General features: G+C 49.0%; 1 protein-coding gene across 1 annotated transcript in view; it reads left to right on the top strand.

Annotated features, from left to right (window-relative positions):
* The window catches only part of SUSD6 (sushi domain containing 6), a 103,779-nt gene extending 96,573 nt beyond the window's left edge, over positions 1–7,206 (top strand). The window contains exons 5-6 of the mRNA XM_081087652.1: positions 1,842–2,269; positions 4,167–7,206. Of these exons, the coding sequence (XP_080943778.1) occupies positions 1,842–2,269; positions 4,167–4,192 (454 nt within the window). The 3' untranslated portion in view covers positions 4,193–7,206. The remainder of the gene's footprint in view (positions 1–1,841; positions 2,270–4,166) is intronic.
* The last annotated feature ends 12,725 nt before the right edge of the window (positions 7,207–19,931 follow it).

Raw genomic sequence — 19,931 nt, 5'->3', positions numbered from 1 at the left:
CTCAGTTTAACCTTTGTGTACTGTGTGTGGTTTTCTTTTTATTTTGTTAAGTTTTGGCGGCGGGTGGGCATAGCAGCTTTTTTTTTTAATCCTCACACGAGGATGTTTTTTCCATTGCTTTTCAGAGAGAGTGGAGGAGGGCGGTAGAGAGAGAGAGAACTGTTGATGTGAGAGAGACACATTGACTGATTGCCTCCTGCATGTGCCCTGATGGGGTAGGAAGCGAACCCACAACTGAGGTATATGCCCTTGACTGGAAATCGAACCTTCGAGCCTTTAGTGCATGGGCTGATGGTCTAACCACTATTTTTAAAGGTTGTTAAGCAGTTAGTAGAATAAAGAGGATTTATGAGTTCCACTTCTGTCATCCTTACAGTGTGTACTCCATTTGAATTGAGTAGCACAGATTTTATCTCCAAGTACAGATGAAGAAATTGAGAACTAATAATAGTCTAGTAATAATGCTGTCCAGCCATAGACCATACGTCTCCAGTTGTAATGCACTGAGGAGGACACATCACCTATGTTGTGTTCCAGTAAAAAAAAAATGGCCTGCACACAATCCCAGAGAAACAATTAGACAAGTCCAGAATGTGGGACATTCTAGGAGACAGCTGGCCTGGAGTCTAGAAAAAAAAAATTGTCTTGAAAGAAAAGCTGCAGGGGACTGTTGTAGATTAAAGGAGAAAAGAAGAGAGACAGGGCAGTTCAATGCAGTGCATGATCCTTAAACGGGTCCTGGATGAAAACAAACAACAGCTGAAATGGATATATTTATGGGGAAATTCATGTTACAGTGTTATACCAATGGCAGACTTCTGGGATGTAATGATAATTGTATATAGGAGACAAGGTTCTTGGGAGGTGTGTACTGAATAATATCTTCAACTTTCAAAATGGTTCAGCTTTTTCTTTAAAACTGTGTATGTGCGTATATTCATAACAAGTGATCCCCCAAAAAGTGTCTGCATGAACAAATCTCACAAACGTAATGTTGAGTAAAATAAATAAAATAGATAAAAACCACTTTATGGGTGTGTATATATATATGTGTGTGTGTGTGTGTGTGTGTGTGTGTGTGTGTGTATATCTATATCTATATATATCTATATCTCTCTCTCTCTCTCTCTCTCTCTCTCTCTATATATATATATATATATATAGTTTTATTGATTTCAGAGAGATAGGGAGAGGGGGAGAGGTAGGAACATCAATGATGAGAATCAATGATTGGTTACCTCCTGCACACCCCACACTGGGGATTGAGCTCACAACTGGGGCATGTGCCTTGACCAGGAATCAAACCATGACCTCCTGCTTCACAGGTGGCTCAACCACTGAGCCACGCCGGCTGGGCATGGAGATACAGTTTACACATCATTCACTGTACTCATTTACGCATACAGTCGTTTTTAGTTATAGTCACAGGTAGCAGCCATCTTTTTCTCACTTCTTATTCTAGCTGTGCTGAATGAATGGCTTTATTTCTAGATTCCCAGTTTGCACAGGACCAGAGGGCTAGATGCCTGTGTACCCAGAGGTAAAGAACATAGTTTCTAGAAGCAGGTGGAACTGGATTTAAATCCCAGCTTCCTCCCTTACAAGCTCTTGACTGTGAGCAAGTTATTTAACTTCTCTGAGCCTCATCTGCATTGTTGGTGAAGCTCTACCTGAAAGGGCTCAGGTGAGGATTCAGTGCGATAAAGTATATAAAGCACTTAGTGCTGTGTCAGGCGCATAGTAAATACTCAAAAACGGTTAGTGTTGTTAGTACAATATTATGGTATTTATTTGTCTGTGTGTTTTAATTCTTCCTTTGTCTTTTCCTCCTCCGGATGCAGGCGTGACCAGGGGGTATCTGGGGACCAGGTCTCCATCATGGTGGATGGAGTCCAAGTTGCACTACCGTCATATGAGGAGGCTGTGTATGGCAGTTCCGGTCACTGTGTGCCGCCCGCTGACCCCAGAGTACAGATTGTGCTGTCAGAGGGGTCGGGGCCTAGTGGGAGGAATGGGCCACGGGAGCAGCAGCTACAGGACCAGGGGGCTTGCTCCTCTGCAGGTGGAGAGGAGGAGGCCCCGGGCCAGTCTGGACTGTGTGAAGCCTGGGGCTCCCGGGGCTCAGAGACTGTGATGGTGCATCAGGCAACCACCTCTTCCTGGGTGGCCGGCTCAGGGAACAGCCAACTGGCACACAAAGAAGCCCCGGATTCAGAGAACAGTGACATACAAAGCCTTTTATCCCTCACGTCGGAGGACTACACAGACGGTAGGTGGTCTGCACCGATCATGAATTGCTAGCAGCTCCAGGCCCTCCTGGGAGTAAGGAAAGTTATGAGCCTCTCTAATAATTGGTGTATTAGGGGAGCAGGGAGACAAAGGAAGATAATACCTTGGGTATTAGCCTGCAAAATAGGATTTTACCCTCAGTTCTAGGTGGTTTTTTGGACTCCGTATAGGGAGACTTTCATTGTGGTCTGTGAATTTTGATAGTTTGGAGTCTCCAAAATTATTCATGGCCACAGGGCTGTGCTAAATCAAAGGGTAAACAGCTGGTTGGAGGTGAGGATGAGGTCTGTCCTCACGTAATTTTATACTCCTGAAAGGACAGAAATTACGGGGAGGTGTGTGGGGTCATATGACAGAGAAACTGGCGCCTGTTTCTTTTCCCTAGCATTCAGCTGCTTTGTCTTAAATAGGAGTATGCCAGGGCCTTTGCTAGGTGGTTTTCTTACACTATCTCAGTTAAGCCTCACAGTGATCCTGAGAGGTAGGTATTACATGCTACTGTCCTCATTTTACGGATGAGGAAACGGAGGCTCCAAGTGGCTAAAGTACTTGCCCTTTGGTAATTGGTGAGCTGGGATATGAAGCCAGGTGGATCGGTTCCAAAGCCTGTGTTTATGACCCTTGGTACCATGCTGCCTCCCAGATGACTCCAGGTCCTTTGTGGGAAACCAGCTGTAGAACGAAATTGCCACCTCCTGACATCTCTGCTTTTGCTAGGGCCTTGAGAGTTGAATGTTGGTATTGACTCTTATCATTTTACATGAAATCCCAGTGTGGTTCAGGATACAGACAAAACCTAGATGCTTCCCTTTTGACAGCAAGTACTTCTGCACTTACAAACCTCCCCCCACTCCCAAGAAAGCTTTATGCTTCCAGAGAATCCCAGGCACAGTTAGCATGTATGAAAGCAAGGATATCGGAAATTCTTGAATGCAGATCCTGTTTATGGAGTTTCTCAATGATTAGCAACATGCCTTCCTTCTTTAGGATATAGAGCTAGGAAAGGCCAACTAAATTGTTGACCAAGGTTTAAAGGTGGAAACCATTGACCCCATGGGCAGCCAGCCACACTTACTGTCTGTCCAAGTGCACATATACTGTGTGTCCACACAGAGTGACAAATGTCCAAGTGCAAATCTCAGCCCTTGCCCTTCCTAAGGAGCCAAGATGGTGCCAGCACTTCCCTTCTTGCTACCTCGCTTTGTTCCATGTGCCAAACAAGCATTCTGAGAGTCCATCTTGTGCCTAGTGCCAGGTTAGGTTTCAGGGTTGATACAAAGAAATAGAAAACATTCTCTTTGCCTGCTTGGATTGTCAGTCACCTGGGAAGATGGGGCTTATCCTCAAAAAATAGTGGAATCAAGAATCCTAGAGTCCATGCCAAAATGAGGGGTTCAGAAAACAAAACACGTAGGTTATCGAGTTTGTTGCAGGCCATGCCCAAGCTGTCTGGGACTGACGGCACCGTAGGAAGTCAGGACCTGAGGCGTCAGTTACTCACTATCACACAGCTGGACACTGACATTAAGGAGGAGAGGGGACTTGAACAGAGCTCAGTACTATCCACAGGGCGAGAGTAGGACAGAAAGAGAAGCAACCAGACAAGCAGTTAAGGCAGAGGAGGGTTCAGGTTGGTGAAATCAGAAGGGGTTTGAATACCAGTCTGAACATTCAGATGTTATCACATAGCCAGGGGGAGAGATGAGCAAAAAGTGCTAAAAAAAAAAAAGTGGGGGGTGGGGGGGGAGGAGGGATTTAGACTAGAGGAGTATGAGTAGTGCATTTTATTTCTTTAAATTAAGGGCCCTTACAGTGGGATCTGGTGTGCTGCAGAGACCCACATGGGGTAACCACTGTGCTTCCTTCTCTTCCCTTAGATATCCCGCTGTTGAAAGAAGCATGAGGTTTGCCACTGGCCTCTCTCCTCTGCAATGGTCCTCTCTGCCCTTCTTCCCTCTCCCTGTGGGTTTGAGCACCCTGCCCGGCTAGCTGAGCTGCCACCTGTGGATCTCTGAAACTCAAGGAAGATTCTTGCCATCTGCCTGCTTGACAGCTGGAGGAACTGGCTTTTTGCCTGGTCCAGCCTTCCCATCTGTGTCGGGAACATGTTTGAATGTGCCGGACTGAACCCTTCCTTTCCCTGGGCCTCTGGGAGCCCTCCAGCCAATTCTTTGGTGGCCGCCCCAACCAGCCCACAGGGGCCAGAGAACCGCTGTGTTTACTTGTGCCTTCCCCCCACCCTGTCCAGGTTCCCTGTCACGCAGGCCTGTTGCTGTCCTACAAGCCTTAGTGTCTGCACTGCTGCCCCCTGCCACACAAGGGGTGGGCCTGGGTCTGGCTTGTTTCCTTTGAGGGCTTATCAGGAGCAGATCCAAGAGTGGGAGCTGGGGAGACAAGAGGGACTAACTGGAGCAAGAGTGTGGGTCCTTGGGCCTGCCCTTGGTTGACACTGGTGGCACGTTTTCATGGCTGGGGACGGAGGATGTGGAAAATTTGCCAAAGCTGACCCAGCACCGGCTGTCCAGCTCAGAGGTGCCAGCTCCTGGCCCTGCTGTGTTGAGCTTCCAGGGGATCCCAGGGGAGAGCAGGAAGGTGGCTGATAATGGTTGTCTTCCTAATAGGCAAGTTCTCGCCTCCTACTTCAGCGTGGCTTCCTGGTCTCCGCTTTTCTTTTTCTGGAGTATAAGGGGAAGTTGCATGCTGCCACCTGGGGTTTATGCGGCAGCTCCTGCTACCTTGCTGCCCACAGAGTTCTGAGGGGAATCATACCTGGGACAGGAGCTCGCTGAGATGCCATGGACTGCCCATCTGCTCACTGACAGACAGGGCAAGTTGCCCGTTCTGGGTTTGTGGTGACGGAGGGGAACCTGAGAGGCACAGACGAAGTCCCCAGGCAGCTGCAGGCAGCTCCAGCCCCAGTCCTGAGGGTCCTCCTCACCACAGTCACGTGCCTTAGTAACTGGTCCAGGAAGTGTCCTGCTGCTTGCTGCACTGCTGCTTTTCTTACTCTTGCCCTCCCCTGCTGTCCCTTCCTGCTCACAGCTGACAGATGACTCCCTGGTCTTCTTGGGCAAGGGGGAGGGGCTGAGAGGCTGTCCTCACCCCACACACCCTTGTGGGCTGCCTGTGGGTGAAAGGTTGCAGAGCAGCCTGGCACCTGGCCCTGGTGTTGAAGGAGTGGGCTCTGTGCTCCAGATGCTTCTCCGGCTCTCGGCTCTCTGCTCTCCCTTAGCCACGTTGTGAATGCTGACAAGGCTTGGGTGGCAAAGCTCAGGCAGGCTGCTTCCATCTTTAAAAAACGTGGCATTTACTTTTGTTTCTGAAACATTGGGGCTGGGGAACTTCCCCCCAACCTCCACCCCATGCTGCCCCTCCGCTCCTTCCCTGAGCCTCTCGGGTGGTAAAATAATAAAGAGCCCGATATATTTTCAGTACCTGACCAAGCAGGGTAGCTCCAGGAGTGGGTGGCCTGGAAGATTAGGGAAATGGCCTCCTCTCAGCCTCCTGCCTCCACTCACACGCACTTTACTACCCGCTCATTCCTGGCCTCTTTCTGTCTCTCTTGTTTTCCTTTCTCTCAGGGTAAGGGCAGTGCCTGCTGTGCCTGTTAGCCACTCCTCCTCCCCCTCTCCCACCCAGGAGCCTGAGAATTCTGTGCCTGAAGCCCAGACCAGCATGGTGAGGCATGGAACAGGTTGTCAAAGATGCCAGAACTAGAGGTCAGAGCCTTTGAGGGAGATGAAATGTACCAGGGGGCTGTCAAAAGAGGCCATTTCCAGAAGAGTGCCTGCCAGCAGTCATGGGCTCTGGGGCTATCTGGATGGTGGGTCCCTCATGACCCAGCTGCCTCCCTATGCCTGGGCTCCTTCCCCGCAGGGGTGCCCTTGTCTTCCTCCAAAAAAGAAAGCAGGGCACATGGTGTGGGATTTGGAGTCTGCTGAGCCTGCTGATTTATTCCCAGTCATCCAAAACCTGAATTCTAGCTGAGTTTTTTCTTTTAATGAGAGATCTTACTCTTTTTTATAGCATACTCTGGCATTTTCCCTCCCCTAAGAGATTGCACTTTTTGTTTTGGGATTATTCAGCCCCATAGGTTACTGGCTCAGGCCTTAGAAAAATGAAAAGCCTTCCTTCTGCAGCGTTCTTCCAGCCAGCCACCATCAACCCTGTCCTGGGGGCACAGACCCAGACTTGTGTGCCGGCAGGAAGGAAAGAAGGGTAAATGGGAGCCTCCTGTTTTGGCCCCACCTCTCCTCTTCACTTCCTCCCCTCACTCCCTTGTCACTGACATGGATGAGGCCCACTTCTGGGCCTGTGGGTGCAGGAACCAGGCTTCATCCTGCTGGCATCCATGACAGCTGTTCGTTCTCTTTGCCTGGAGCAGTTTCTTGCCATCAACCATTTGCTACTGTCCAGGAGCTTCTGGGTTTTTGTCCCTTGCAAGGGATTAGGGACTTCATAGCTGCCAGGAAGGAGGCTGTCAGGAGCCTGGAGCAGGTGGGAGAACTGTCCGTAGCCTGGCTTTTCTGGGCTCACCTCTAGGGGAGTCCACAGAGGGCTTCTCCAGGAGAGTGGTCAGCACCAAAGGACTTTATTTGAAAAGGTATTTTTTGCACACATGAGCTAATAACTCAATGCAGGTTTTATGTCCTGGCAACTTGCAGTTATATTCCAGTGACTTACAAGGGCCAGTCTTTGGTGAAGATCACATATATTTCCATCCCTTTCCATGCCTTAGTTTAGCAAGTAGGCTCTATCTTTTGCCATTTCTGTATTTTGTGTGCTGTGTTCCCATTTCACTCAGTGTGAACTGTGAAATGGGCTGAGTCCTGGCCAATTGTGAGTTCTTTTGGGTTATAAGGCATTTCAGTATGTGTTCTAACACTCCATTTGCAAATAAAACTGGAACTAATGTTATCTTCCCCATTCATCTTGCCTTCCACCCCCCACCCCCCCAAGTTCTGTGGAATGGCAAGACTGACAAAGGTATCTTCTTCCTGCCTCGGTTAGTGGTGGCACAGGGACAATAGCACTCAGCCTGTCCCTCCCAGTCTCAGCTGAGCGCTCAGACCACTTGCTTCCCCCGTAACGATGTCACTTCCATTCCCAGATTACATGCTTACATCAAGAGCAGGATATGCTGCAAACATTTCTACATCCTTGCTTCCCGCCCCCCACCCCCACCCCACCCCCGCCAAAAGAGAATAAAGGACCAGAAGGGAAGTGGTATGCAGGCTTTCCAGCTGAACCCCAGATGTGCTGGCTGGGAGCTTCTCTCGGGGCCTCCTGGGGCTCAGCATAGGGACAGACATTACCGATGATCAGTGAAGAGCTCAGAGGGACTTTGCTTGGCAGGCTCAGCTTTGCTGGAAAACTCGTAATCTCCAGTTGAAAACCTAGTAGAATTTTGAATGAAACCTCAGAGTTAAACCCTGCGCCAGGCAGCAGAGCTCTCTGGAGAGGGTGCAGGGGCAGAGCACTTGGATTGCCAAGCAGGGAGGAGAGATGGACGAGGATTGTGTGGCCGCCTACCACACCCTGCCCTGGCTTATCACACCACTATGGAAACTTGCAGAATGGTACTCACATAATGGTTTAAAACAACACTTGCATCATTGACTATGTGCAGGATGTCAGTTTGGGTTTGCTTTATTTTATATATATTTTTTGGTATCCTGTACATTGCAGTGGGTGTGAAGATAGTATTTTAATATTTGTACAAAGTTTAATTTAATTTTAATTCTATGTATATAACTGCATTTCTAAATAATAAAAAAAGTTCTTACGAGGCAGTTGTGAGAGATGTGATCCTTCCGTAAAATTTTTATAGAAACCCTAGGTTGAAAAGATTGTGTGTGGATAGGAGCTCGTGAAGGGATGAAGGACCAGGTCTGGGGAGAGGTGCCTTGCAGGAGATGGAGATAGGACAGGGAGGTGGTCCATGCCACAAGGAAGAGAGACCACAAACATAAGTGGGAATACATTTTTCTCTTTAAAAATGCTCTCAGTGTGCCAGCTACCGTTTTCATGCTGGGATTGAGCAGTGAGCAAGACCTGCATGGATTTCTAATGTGCTGGGAAGGCAGGCAGTTACAACGGTGCCTGATGACAGTGTGATCGGGGAAGTGTAAGGGAGCTTAGGCAAAGTTCTTTTTGGACAAACTGGCATTTAAGCTGAGATGTGAGGGCCAGTAGAGCGAGGCTACGGGGCAAAACACTACGTGTGTGGGTGCAAAGGCAGCAGGAAGCACAGCCAGTCTGAGAAAGTAAAAGGACTCTAGTGCTGCTGCACGGCAGGGCTGAGGGGGAGGGCAGGGGCGAGGCAGTGGAGGCAGGGCCTCTCCAGCCACCCGGGAAGCTTCCCTTTATCCTGAGGGCAAGGGGCAGTGCTGACAGGTCTAAGGAGCGGATTGACTCACCAAGCTCTGCGTTTGGGGGAAGTGGGGAAGCTCTCTCCAGGTCCTAGGAAGAGAGCCTTCAGGGGGCTGCAGCATCCCGTACCTGGAGACCATGGAAGAACTGTAGGTCTGTGAGGGAAGAAGCAATCCTCTGAGATGGAGAGATGGAAGACCCGTGTGGGAGAGGGAATGTTGGAGATCTAAAAAGTGAAGAGGGAGCACGCAGAGGTGAAGAGGTCATTGCCAGGGAGGCAGGCTGACAGCAAGGAGCCCTCACAGCAGGTGGTAAGGGTGTGAGTGGAGGGAGGCACTGGGCACTTTGGCTGTGCTGACACGTGCTCTGGGTGTCATCGTCAGGGTGACTGGTTTTCCTACCTCGCAGTGTTGGGTGGGAAACAGTTTAGTCTTAATCTCAGTGGCACCAGTTCTCAGGAGGCTCCACACCAACATAATTGCCGTCGTTGCAAGGAAGGTGAAGGGAAGAGCAGTTTACCAACTCTTAAAACGGTGATAATAGCTGCTACTTAAAAACCACTTACATGTGCCAGGCACAGTTGGAAGCCTATAGTGTGGAATCCACACAGCAACTAACAAGGCAGGCGCCATTATCACCTGCAGCCCCAGGCCACATAAAAGCCGGGGCATGAAGACCTGCATTAACTTGCCCAAGGTGGAGCCAGGATTTAATTCAAACCCAGGTAGTTCTCAAATGACTCCCACCCCTACCCCATCAGACGCTGCCTGCCTCTCAAAGGCCTCACCGCCTCCTTTCTGCCTTTACAGACTGTTGGAACCAACGAGCTTCAGGTAGAAAATGGGCAGAAACAGGTCCCATCAGGTAAGGAATGCTGTGGAAGGGAGACGTGTCAACATGGGGTCAACGCTGGGATTGTTGTCTTTTGATGGCAGGTGGTGGGTGGGGACAACGATAACAAAGCCCACAGAACCTGCAGGGCTGCTGGGGAAGGGCTGTCTGCGAAGTGGTTGCCTCGCGTTGAGAAAGGTGGATGGGAGGAGAGAGAAGGAATTCCTGCCCTGCTGTGGAATCCCATCTCACAGTTTGGAAAGTTGAGACCCCTAGACAGCAACAAAAGTAGTAACAAGCTCTCAGCGTCTTTCTCAGAATATTTAAAAATACCTTTAGCCCGGCCAGTGCTCAGTGGTTGAGCATTGACCTATGAACCAGGTCATGGTTCAATTCCCGGTCAGGGCACATGCCCGGGTTGTGAGCGTGATCCCCAGTGTGCAGGAGGCAGCCGATTGATGATTCTCATCATTAATGTTTCTATTTTTCTTTCCCTCTCCCTTCTTCTCTGCAATTAATAAAAATTATTTTTAAAAAATGTTTAAATATGCCAAAGTAATACTTTCTTTTTTATCTCAGTAGAAAGAAAATTAAAATTATCCATAACACCACCTCCTACTGGCAATGTTGTTCTTTTTTCTATGCCTGTATTTTTCTCTCTGAAAGGATCCCTTTTTAATAGTATTTTGGTTTTTTTTAAATATACAGTCTATTAGCCCATAAAACATTCATCTACATCACTTTAAAGGCTGCAAAATTTTCTATCATATTGGAAATTTGGACTTTCAGGTTGCCATTTTTTTTTTTTTTTAACTCTTATGACCAATGGTTTGATAGCATTTTAGATTATTTTCTTAGGATAAATTGCTGGAAAGAAAATTGCTGGATCAAGAGAAATGCACATTTTAGGGGCTTTTGATATACCTCAAATTGCCCACAATGAAAGTTATCCCAAATTATATTTTCATTGGCAGTGTTCATTTTCCCACAACCGCACCAGCATTGGCAATTATCAATTTAAAAAATATACCAGTCGAAAGAAAATGATATTGTTTTGATTCACATTTGTTTTATTAATTTTTAAAATATATGTTTGCTTAACTCTTTATAACAAAAATACATTGGAAACTGTCCAAGTTTGAAGGCCAAGATATCCATGTTTGAGAGGAAAAGTCCGAACTGTGATTTCCTCTCTGAATTACATATGGGTTATTGGAATATGGAATATATAAAATACATGGCTTATTTAATTTAGAGGGGGCATCACAGTTTTGACATAAATATAATTTCATTTTAAGTTCCTGAGGCAAGGAATTAATATGAACCTGGGGCAAGAGGTGGCACATTCCCAGGGCAGCCCTGGTCCCTCCACCAAGCTCCCTGGTGGAGGAGCATTGCAGGCTTTGCAGGGCTTGGGGACGGTCCCATCCCACACCGAGAGGTGAATAGCTGTCCGGCATTTCCTATTTCCCATGACACCCAGGGCCCCCAGAGAAGGAAATTTCACAACATGGGAATTTTCCTGAGCAGACCATCTGGGGCAGCGTGAACTGTCTGAGACCCGGGCAGGAAATGATTCTCAACTTGGCAGGCAGCACAGAGGGTTTAGCAAGTGTGGGCTTCCCCAGCAGAGGCGGCCTGTTTGCAGGTCGAGCCTGCTGGCTGGGGCTGAACATCTGTGTGTGTGTGTGTGTGTGTGTGTGTGTGTGTGTGTGTGAAGGCACAACCCAAACACACTAAGCACAGGGGCTGCTGTGGCTTCTGGGTGGTCTCGTGAGACCCTTAAGCCTCTGTGCTCCAAGGAGATGTAGAAACTTTTGGTGCCATAGCCTCTCTGTGGGATGACCACTCCCTCTCACACTGCAATCGCTTCTTCACTCATTCATTTGCAAATTCAATCAACAAGACCACAGTTTTTCTTTTTAGGATTTATACAAAGGCTTGTACTAGGTCCAGGGCACAGCCACAGATAAGACTCAGTCTTTGCCCTCAGTGAGTATGCAGGAGATTAAACCTCTGCCTAAAACTTAAGGCAGAATTTTACAAAAAGAAAAGCTCCAGTGGAGGGCCAGCATGACTTGGGAAGTGAGTGAAGAAGGAGCTGTGGGGTGAGAAGTGGGAACCAGAGGACATTTTAGGCTGGAGACCTATAGGAACAAAAGTACCAACATACAAAACCATGAATCACATGAAATGGCCATTTTTTGCAGGTTAATAATAAAGGTCACATATAGGCAATTTCAGCCTAATATATAATTGTATTAAGACCTGCCAAAATTAGAAATGCCTTTCTTACAGATGTCCTTGCTTAGGTGTGAAGTGTCCTATGTGTACCAGTTATTCATTGCAGTTTGAAAAGAAGCTAAAGAATCAGGGAGGAGTGTGGGACTGAGGGCCCAGCACACCGACCAATGGGAGCACCAAAGCCTGTTTCTGGGAATCGCATCTGGGGTGAAAGCAGAATGGCTGGACTTCCAGGGCAGAGCGCTCCGAAGGGGAACGGGACGGCCCAAAGCACAGCCAGCCTGTGCGGGCTGAACCTGGGAGGCCGTCATGGGCCTCTGACTTCTTCCCCAGCAGCTCAAGCTCTGAGGCTGCCAAGGGTGAGCAGGGATTGGTGGCGGGACAGTCTGCAGGGGAGAGAATCCGATTTCCTCTCTCAGACAGACAAAGCCACTTCACTGAGATCTTAAAGCAGTTCCTGGATTTGGAAGCTCGGCCTAAGGGTGACTCTCCATGCTCAGTCCCTTTTGCCAACGCTGGAGCCCACGGAGCAGGATGGCGTGGCCTGCTGGCGCCGCCTAGTGTCGGAGGAGGCGTGGTCCTCTGCTGGTCAGGGAAGGGGAGGCTCAGGCCAGGCAGTGGGAAGGAAGGGAAAGTTGAGAGCGGCCTGCAGTGGAGTTTGGGGCAGCTTCCGCCCCCTGGGTTGGGGCCTGGTAGAAATGTGACCCAGGAATCAATGAGCCTTGGACACTGTATTCGTTCTAGGGTTGCCATAACAAATTGTCCACTAACTAGGTGGCTCAAAGCCCCAGAAAGTCGTTCTCTCACAGTTCTGGAGGCTACAAGTCCAAATTAAGGTGTCAGTGGGGGCCGCCTCTGGTGGCCACAGTCGCTTGTTGGCTTATACGCATCAGTCCAATCTCTGCCTCCGTCTGCCATGGTGTCTTCCATGTGTGTGTGTCCAAATTTCCCTCCACTTAACGAGGACACCAGTCACCAGGTTAAGATCTGTCCAATCCAGGACGACCTCGCCTTAACTTGATTACATCTGCAAAGACCTGGTTCCAAATGAGGTCACACCCACAGGTACTGGGGGTTACAACTTGTCGGGGGACACACAACAGATTCCTTTCATCTCACAGATGTGCCCCGAGCACCGGCAAAGTGCCAGGCCTGTGCTGGGCTGGGCCTGCGGGGCTGAATTCATGACACTGGTCTGTCCTTGAGGTTCTCACGCGCGGCACCTTAATAGTTCTATCCCTGATGTGTGGCCTCCTGTTCACCCTGGATTCCTCAGCACCCAGCAAGGCAGCCCAGAGACTCGGCATTTCATTTTAGTAGGGAGGAAGGACGCAGGAAGGGCAGGAGAGAGGAAACAAAGCTGCAGGAATGACGAGGAGGGAGATGACACAGGGAAAGGGCAGTTGGCTGGAGCCTGTGCAAGAGCAAGTGACATTGGAGCTGGGTCTGTAGCAGCTGGAGTTTGCCAGGCAGCACAGGGATGGCAAGGGGGAGGGCTTTCCAGGCTGAGCTAAAAGTGTGAACGTTGGCCTGGGCCTGTGAAAGGAGCTTCGATGTTGGGGCGAGTTCAGTGTGGTTTCAAAAGGGTATATGGGTGGGGAGGTGCTGCCAAGGGCCAGGGACGCCCTGGAGACTCTGACTCTGATGAGTGGCTTTGGGGGCCATTCCCATGGCTTTGACTATGGTCCCGGGAGGTTTTAAAGGTGTAGGCTGTGCAGCAGGCAGGGGCCAGGGAGACCAGCAGGCTCCTGGATAAAAATAAAAAGATCCAATCACAGAACTTCCCTCACGTTCTGGCAGCAGCTAGGATAAAACCATGCTGCCTTGAGACTTCCCCAGATACTTAACACAAGCCCCTGGTCGCATCTTCTCTCCAAGGTGTATAATCTCGCTTGTGGCAACAAGTACCAGGGAACAGGATCTGTGTGACTATAGCCGTGTCCCTCAGTCTTTGACTGTGGGCATCAATGTGGTTAAGAAACTGTCTTCTAATTTCTAGTTTGCTGACTATTGTTAACAATGAACCAGTGTTTGATTTTAGCAAGTGCTTTTCTGCAGTTATGTAGTGTATTTTGGTGTATTTTGCTACTGAATATCGATAGAATTTTGGTGTCTTTTGGTGGGAGACACTTTTTTTTAAAATATTTTTTATTGATTAAGATATTACATATGTGTACCCTCTACCCCCCCCCCCCCCCCGCTCATCCCCTCACCCCCCCGTTGTCCGTGTCCATTGGTTAGGCCTATATGCTTGCATATAAGTCCTTTGGTTGATCTTTCCCCCTTGCCCCCACCCTCCCCTACCTTCCCTCCAAGGCCCGACATTCCAATCAATGCCTCTCCGTCTCTGGATCAGTCCTTGTTCATCAGTTTATGTTATTCATTATATTCCACAAATGAGTGAGATCCTGTGGTATTTATCCGCTCTCCAGTTCCATCCATGCTGTGGCAAATGGTAAGAGTTCCTTTTTCTTCTTCCTCTTCTTAAAGAATACCTTTCAGCATTTCATATAATGCTGGTTTGGTGGTGATGAACTCCTTTAGGTTTTTCTTATCCGTGAAGCTCTTTATCTGACCTTCTATTCTGAATGATAGCTTTGCTGGATAAAGTAATCTTGGTTGCAGGTTCTTGCTATTCATCTCTTTGAATATTTCTTGCCACTCTCTTCTGGCCTGCATGGTTTCTGTTGAGAAATCAGCTGACAGTCGAATGGGTACTCCCTTGTAGGTAACTGACTGTCTTTCCCTTGCTGCTTTTAAGATTCTCTCTTTATCTTTTGCTCTTGGCATTTTAATTATGATGTGTCTTGGTGTGGTCCTCTTTGGATTCCTTTTGTTTGGGGTTCTCTGCGCTTCCTGGACTTGTAGGTCCATTTCTTTCACCAGGTGGGGGAAGTTTTCTGTCATTATTTCTTCAAAAAGGTTTTCAATATCTTGCCCTCTCTCTCCTTCTGGTACCCCTATAATTCTGATGTTGGTACGCTTGAAGTTGTCCCATAGGTTCCTTACACTGTCTTCATATTTTTTGAATCTCTTTTATTTTTTCTTTTTCGGTTGGGTATTTTTTGTTTCTTTGTATTTCAAATCTTTGACTTGATTCTTGGGATCCTCTTGTCTGCTGTTGGATCTCTGTAAGTTATTCTTTATTTCAGTCAGTGTATGCTTAATTTCTAGTTGGTCCTTTTTCATGTCCTCCATGGTCTCACTATACTCCTTGAGGGATTCATTAAATTTATCGGCGGTTTCCATAAAATTCTTGAAAAACCTTATAAACGTGGCCTTGAACTCTATATCCAGTCGTTTGCTTTCCTCCGTTTCTGCCATTTGTGACCTGTTTCTTTGTCTCCGCATTTTGGCTGCTTCCCTGTGTTGATAGAGTGGCCCTGCGCGCCAGGTGTCCTGTAGGGCCCAGTGGTTCAGCCTCCCCAGTTACCTGGGGTGGACACTCTTGGTGCCTTGGTTGTTGTAGGATCACTGGGAGGAATTGACCTCCAGGCCAATTGGCTGTGAGAATCAGCTGTGTCTGAAGTGGGAGAATGGTCCCCCTCTGACCACTGGGTACAGTGGCTCCTGGATCTAAGGAGGTGCTAATTCAGCCCCTGCCTGAGACCACACAGCAGGAGCCACGAAGAGGCTCAGCTGTGAAGCAATGCAAGCCGCTGCGGGGCCTTGGGCCTTCTCTTGGAAGTTCCGGGTTTGCCTGGCTGGGCTGTAGTTAGGTACATTCACATGCAAAAGCCTCTGCCTCAGCCTGGGTGGGGCGGGGTCTCAGGGAGTCAAAGGGCGGAGAAAGAAGCTATGGCTGATTCTCCGCGCCCGGAGTCGCGCGTCTCAGTGTCCCGGTAATGGCTGCAAGCACCTCTGAGGGAAAGCTGCCCTCAAGTTCACCCGCTGCCGCCTGACAGACCAGCCTCTCCCCGTATGAGTCCTGGGTCCCCAGAGACTCGCCAGAACTGGAGTTCAGAGCAGTCGGGAGCTTGTGATTCAAAAAGACAGCCGCGTCCTCAGGTGCCACCCCCTTTCCGCGCGCGCGAGCCGCCGCCGTACCTCTGCTCTTCACCTCCGCAGCTCCTCTGGCTCTCAGCATGCTTTTCTTTTCTTCTAGTTGTAGAAATTACACTCAGCCAGCCTTCCTGTTGTTCTGGACGATGCTTGCTCCGTCCTTTGGGATATTTTTCAATCGTTGTGTGAGGCGACAATTTCCCGGTGTTTATCTATGCCGCCATCTTAGTTTCTCAACAGGTACTCGGTGGGAGACACTTTTGATTACCAGTGAAACTTCCTGAATGATTATTGATTTAGTTAGGTTTTTTCATTTTATTGAGATAATTTCAATGATTTTTTTCTATAAAGTTATCTATTTTAATATATTTTTCAAATTCATTTGTATAAAGTGGTTCAAGATATTGTTTTGATTTTTTAAAAATTGAATCTTATCTTCTTTTATATTTCTCAAGCTTTAAAGTTCTTTACTTGTGTGACTTTCTCTTTTTTCTTTATCACTCCTACCAGAGTTTATCTGTTTCACTAGTTTGGTCAGGTTTATTAACATGTAATTTACATATAGTAAAATTCACCCTTTGAGGTTTTTAGTTTTGACACATATAATCATGTAGCCAAGACCATGATCAACCATTTCATCACCACCCCCGCCCCCAACTCCTTTGTATTCCTGTAGCCAACCCCTCCTCAAAGCCAGCCCTTGACAACCACTGGTCTTTTTCTGTCTTTATAGTTTTGCATTTTACAGAATGTCACCCTATATAATAAAAGCCTTATATGCAAATTGTCCTCCTGGGAGTTCTACTGGGAGTTTGACTGCTCGCTAGGACATGCACTAACCATCAGGGGGTGGCTTGGAACAAAGCAGGTGTCGGCAATGCAGCGCTGGCAGCGGGCAACAGTGGAGGCACTGCTGGCCCTGATGGGCCGCGATGAGAGTGGAACCGCTGCAGGATGGTGGAGCAGGTGAGCAGGTGGTGCCAGGCCAAGGTGGGTGCGAACAGGAGGCCGGATGATTGTCCCACCAATTGCCCTGCAGACGGCAACCAGAGGCAGCAGCGGGGGTGGGGGTGGGGGTGGGGCAACCAGAGGCAGCAGCAGGGGTGGGGCGGGCGTGGGCAGGGCTGCTGCCTGGCTCCCAGGCACTGAGGGAGCTGAGTGGGGGCCTGGCCTGGATTGATTGCCCTGCAGGCGGGATGGTGGAGCAGGTGAGGGGGTGGCACCAGGCCACAGCGGGGTGTCAGGTGGGACTGTGGGGCTGTGAGGCTGGGGGCGCAAGCTGGGGCCTGATCCCCACAGGCCATCCCGAGGGAACCCGCTCGTGCATGAATTCAGGCACTGGGTTTCTAGTATCATCCATTATGTAGCTTTTGAGTCTGGCTTCCTTTACTTAGCATAATGCATTTGATTTTCATCCATGTTGTTACTCAGATCAGTAAGTCATTTTTAAATCACTAAATAGTATCCACTGAATGGATATATCATTGGTTTATTCATTCACCAGTTGAAGGACATTCGATTACTAATGTAGCTCATCTTTTTAGGTTTTAATTAATTAATAAATTAATTTTAAAAATGTATTTGTTTTTTATTTCAGAGAGGAAGGGCGAGGGAGAGAGAGAGATAGAAACATCAATGATGAGAGAGAATCATTGATCGGCTGCCTCCTGCATGTCCCACACTGGGGACCGAGCCCGCAACCCGGGCATGTGCCCTGACCTGGAATCGAACTCGACCTCCTGGCTCATGGGTCAGTGCTCAACCACTGAGGCATGCCGGTCAGGCCAAGTTTTTAGGTTTTAATTGTTAGCCACGATAACTTTGATTTTATACCAGATATTAGAAATTTATTATTTTGGTGTTAAAATACTGTGCAAGCAAAAGAAAGAGAGAGAGAAACAACGACAACCCTTAAAAAGCCAGTAGGCAGAGGTTTTAGTTCTCTGTGTACATGATCCATCCTTGTTTGTTTGTGTGTGTGTTTGTGTGTTTGTCTCACCTTTGCTAGCCTGTCCTGCTCCAGTTCAGTGAGTCACAACCGGCACAGGTTGCAGGTTTGCTTAACTCACTGCCGGGTCCTCCTTCAGCCCCAGGTCTCATCTGCAAGCTCCCCTCACTGCACCTGTGGGTTACTCTGCAACCACGCGCTCTCAGGGACTTGAGTCTAATGTTTTAGAAATTCACAGACATCTGTGACCTTATGTCATTTCCCCGTGAGAGAGACTGCATCAATGCAATACAGCCACCGGGTGGCGCATTAAGCATACACTTGGGGTGGGCGAAGGGTGCCTTAGGCAGGAGCAAGTGGAAAATGCCCCCTGGGGAAATCTTTTCCACCCGGTCCGCGTCACTGTGCACCCTCCGGCCACCCACACGCGGCCTGCCTCCCGTGGGTACAGAGGGCAGCTCCTCCCAGAGGGTCCAGGTGTAATGACAGGCGGTGGCACCCGACGCCTGAGCCAGAGGCAGGAGCAAGCGAGCACCTGCGACTCCCCCAGGAGAGGCCCCCGAAGGCTGCACAGAGCAGCCGGCTCCGTCCCCCTCCCCCTCCCCCTCCTCACCCCACAATCGCTTTGTAAGTACGGGCCGCCTGCCCTACATGTCCTCATTCGTCTTCGCTCCAAGCTGGCTACTCATCGCACTGAGCCTAGTATTCATTAGCCTCCCAGCCCCGGGGTGTGGTCGCGGAACAGCACAGCTGGAATGTGAGGGCAAGCCAGAACCCATTAAAACCTGCCTGGGAAATTTCAGACAGGCTCCAAATTGAGGAAGGAGTTCGACAAAGCTTCAACAGTCACCAATATTCTATCCATTTTGTATACTTTTTTAGACGAGGGGTTGAAACTCTATTCACTGGCAGGGAAGGCTGTTGCAGGCTTAGGGTCGAAGGCAGTCTGCGCAGGAGGGTGTCAGTGCAGCCGGTCCGCTCCTGCAGCTGCAGACACTGGGAGCCGCAGAGCAAGCACAGCTACCTTCGCGCACCCGCGGGCGGAGCACTGGGCATCGCGGCCTGTTCTGCTGGCTTCTTTCAAACAGGGCTGCCCTGCTCAGAGGGAGGGGCGAGGTAGGCTCCGCCCGGGCAGGGGGAGCACAGCTGCCTCACACGCTTCTCAACGCTTACAGCCCGCGATTCACGCCCTCGGTGTTGTGTTCCTGGTGTTGAAGAAACATCGCCAAGAGAAAAGGCCGCCGGGCTTCAGTAACACTGCTAATTGAATTCATAACTGATAAGGAGGCGCTTCAAGTCATGGCCTCGAAATCTATTTGACCAATATGTTTGGGGTATATTTTGCTAAGTGAGAAAAAGGTTGTAATACTGCCAGCGGGGTGATCCTGACTTTGGTTTTGACAAAAGCGCATGTGCACAGGAAGGAGGCCTGGAGATGCCCGCATGGTGGTGGTGTACAGGGTCTGCTTATGGTGGTATTGGATTCTTCTTGTTATCTCTGTTTACTTTCCCCCTATGAGATGAAGGTAGAAAAATAAACCATTTGTTTAAAAGCAATTGTGTTTTAAAGCAAGAGGTGCCCCTAAAGCTGCTGTGGGAGCTGGAAAAACCAGTCTGATGGAAACAGGCTCTGTGGGAGGAGGACCGGAAGCAGCTTCCTCAGGTGCGAAAGGGTGGGGAGGTCCTATCAGGGCAACAAAACACCCCACAGCACCTGGGGAGTCTTTTGGCATTGTGTGTGGGTATACGTGTGCATGTGTGTGTGCACATGCGTGTATGCATGTGCATGTGAGCATATGTATATGTGTGCATGTGTATGTGCACACACATTCATGAGTGTACATACATGTATGTGTATCTGATCATGTGTATACATGTATGTGTGTGCGTGTATCTCTGTTGTATATGTGTGTATGTTTATGTATATTTGTGTGTTTGTGGATAGGTGTGTGCACATGTGTGTATGTGTGTGTGTGTGTGTGAAGTGCCACTTTGGGCAGGTAGCCCTGATCTGGAGCAGCAGGGTTGCAGTAGGTAGTTGACTCCTGATAGAATTAGGTTCTCTTCCCCGAGGAGCTTTAGGTAGCATGTCCATGAAAAACAAAGCCAAGTCCAGAGTGAAGCTGGAGGGAGCAGGGCCAGAACCCTTTGGTGAGGAAGGCAGGGTGCTGGGTAAGAGAGAAGCTTGGTCTGGCAGTGTGAGGACATGGGACTCCTGGGCCAGGGGCTTGTGCTGCTTCTTTAA

Source organism: Myotis nattereri (assembly GCF_964212035.1).
Source record: "Myotis nattereri genome assembly, chromosome: 1".
In the NCBI taxonomy this organism is placed as follows: domain Eukaryota; kingdom Metazoa; phylum Chordata; class Mammalia; order Chiroptera; family Vespertilionidae; genus Myotis; species Myotis nattereri.
Note: the sequence above shows the minus strand (reverse complement) of the source record. Positions and strands in the feature narration are given on the sequence as shown.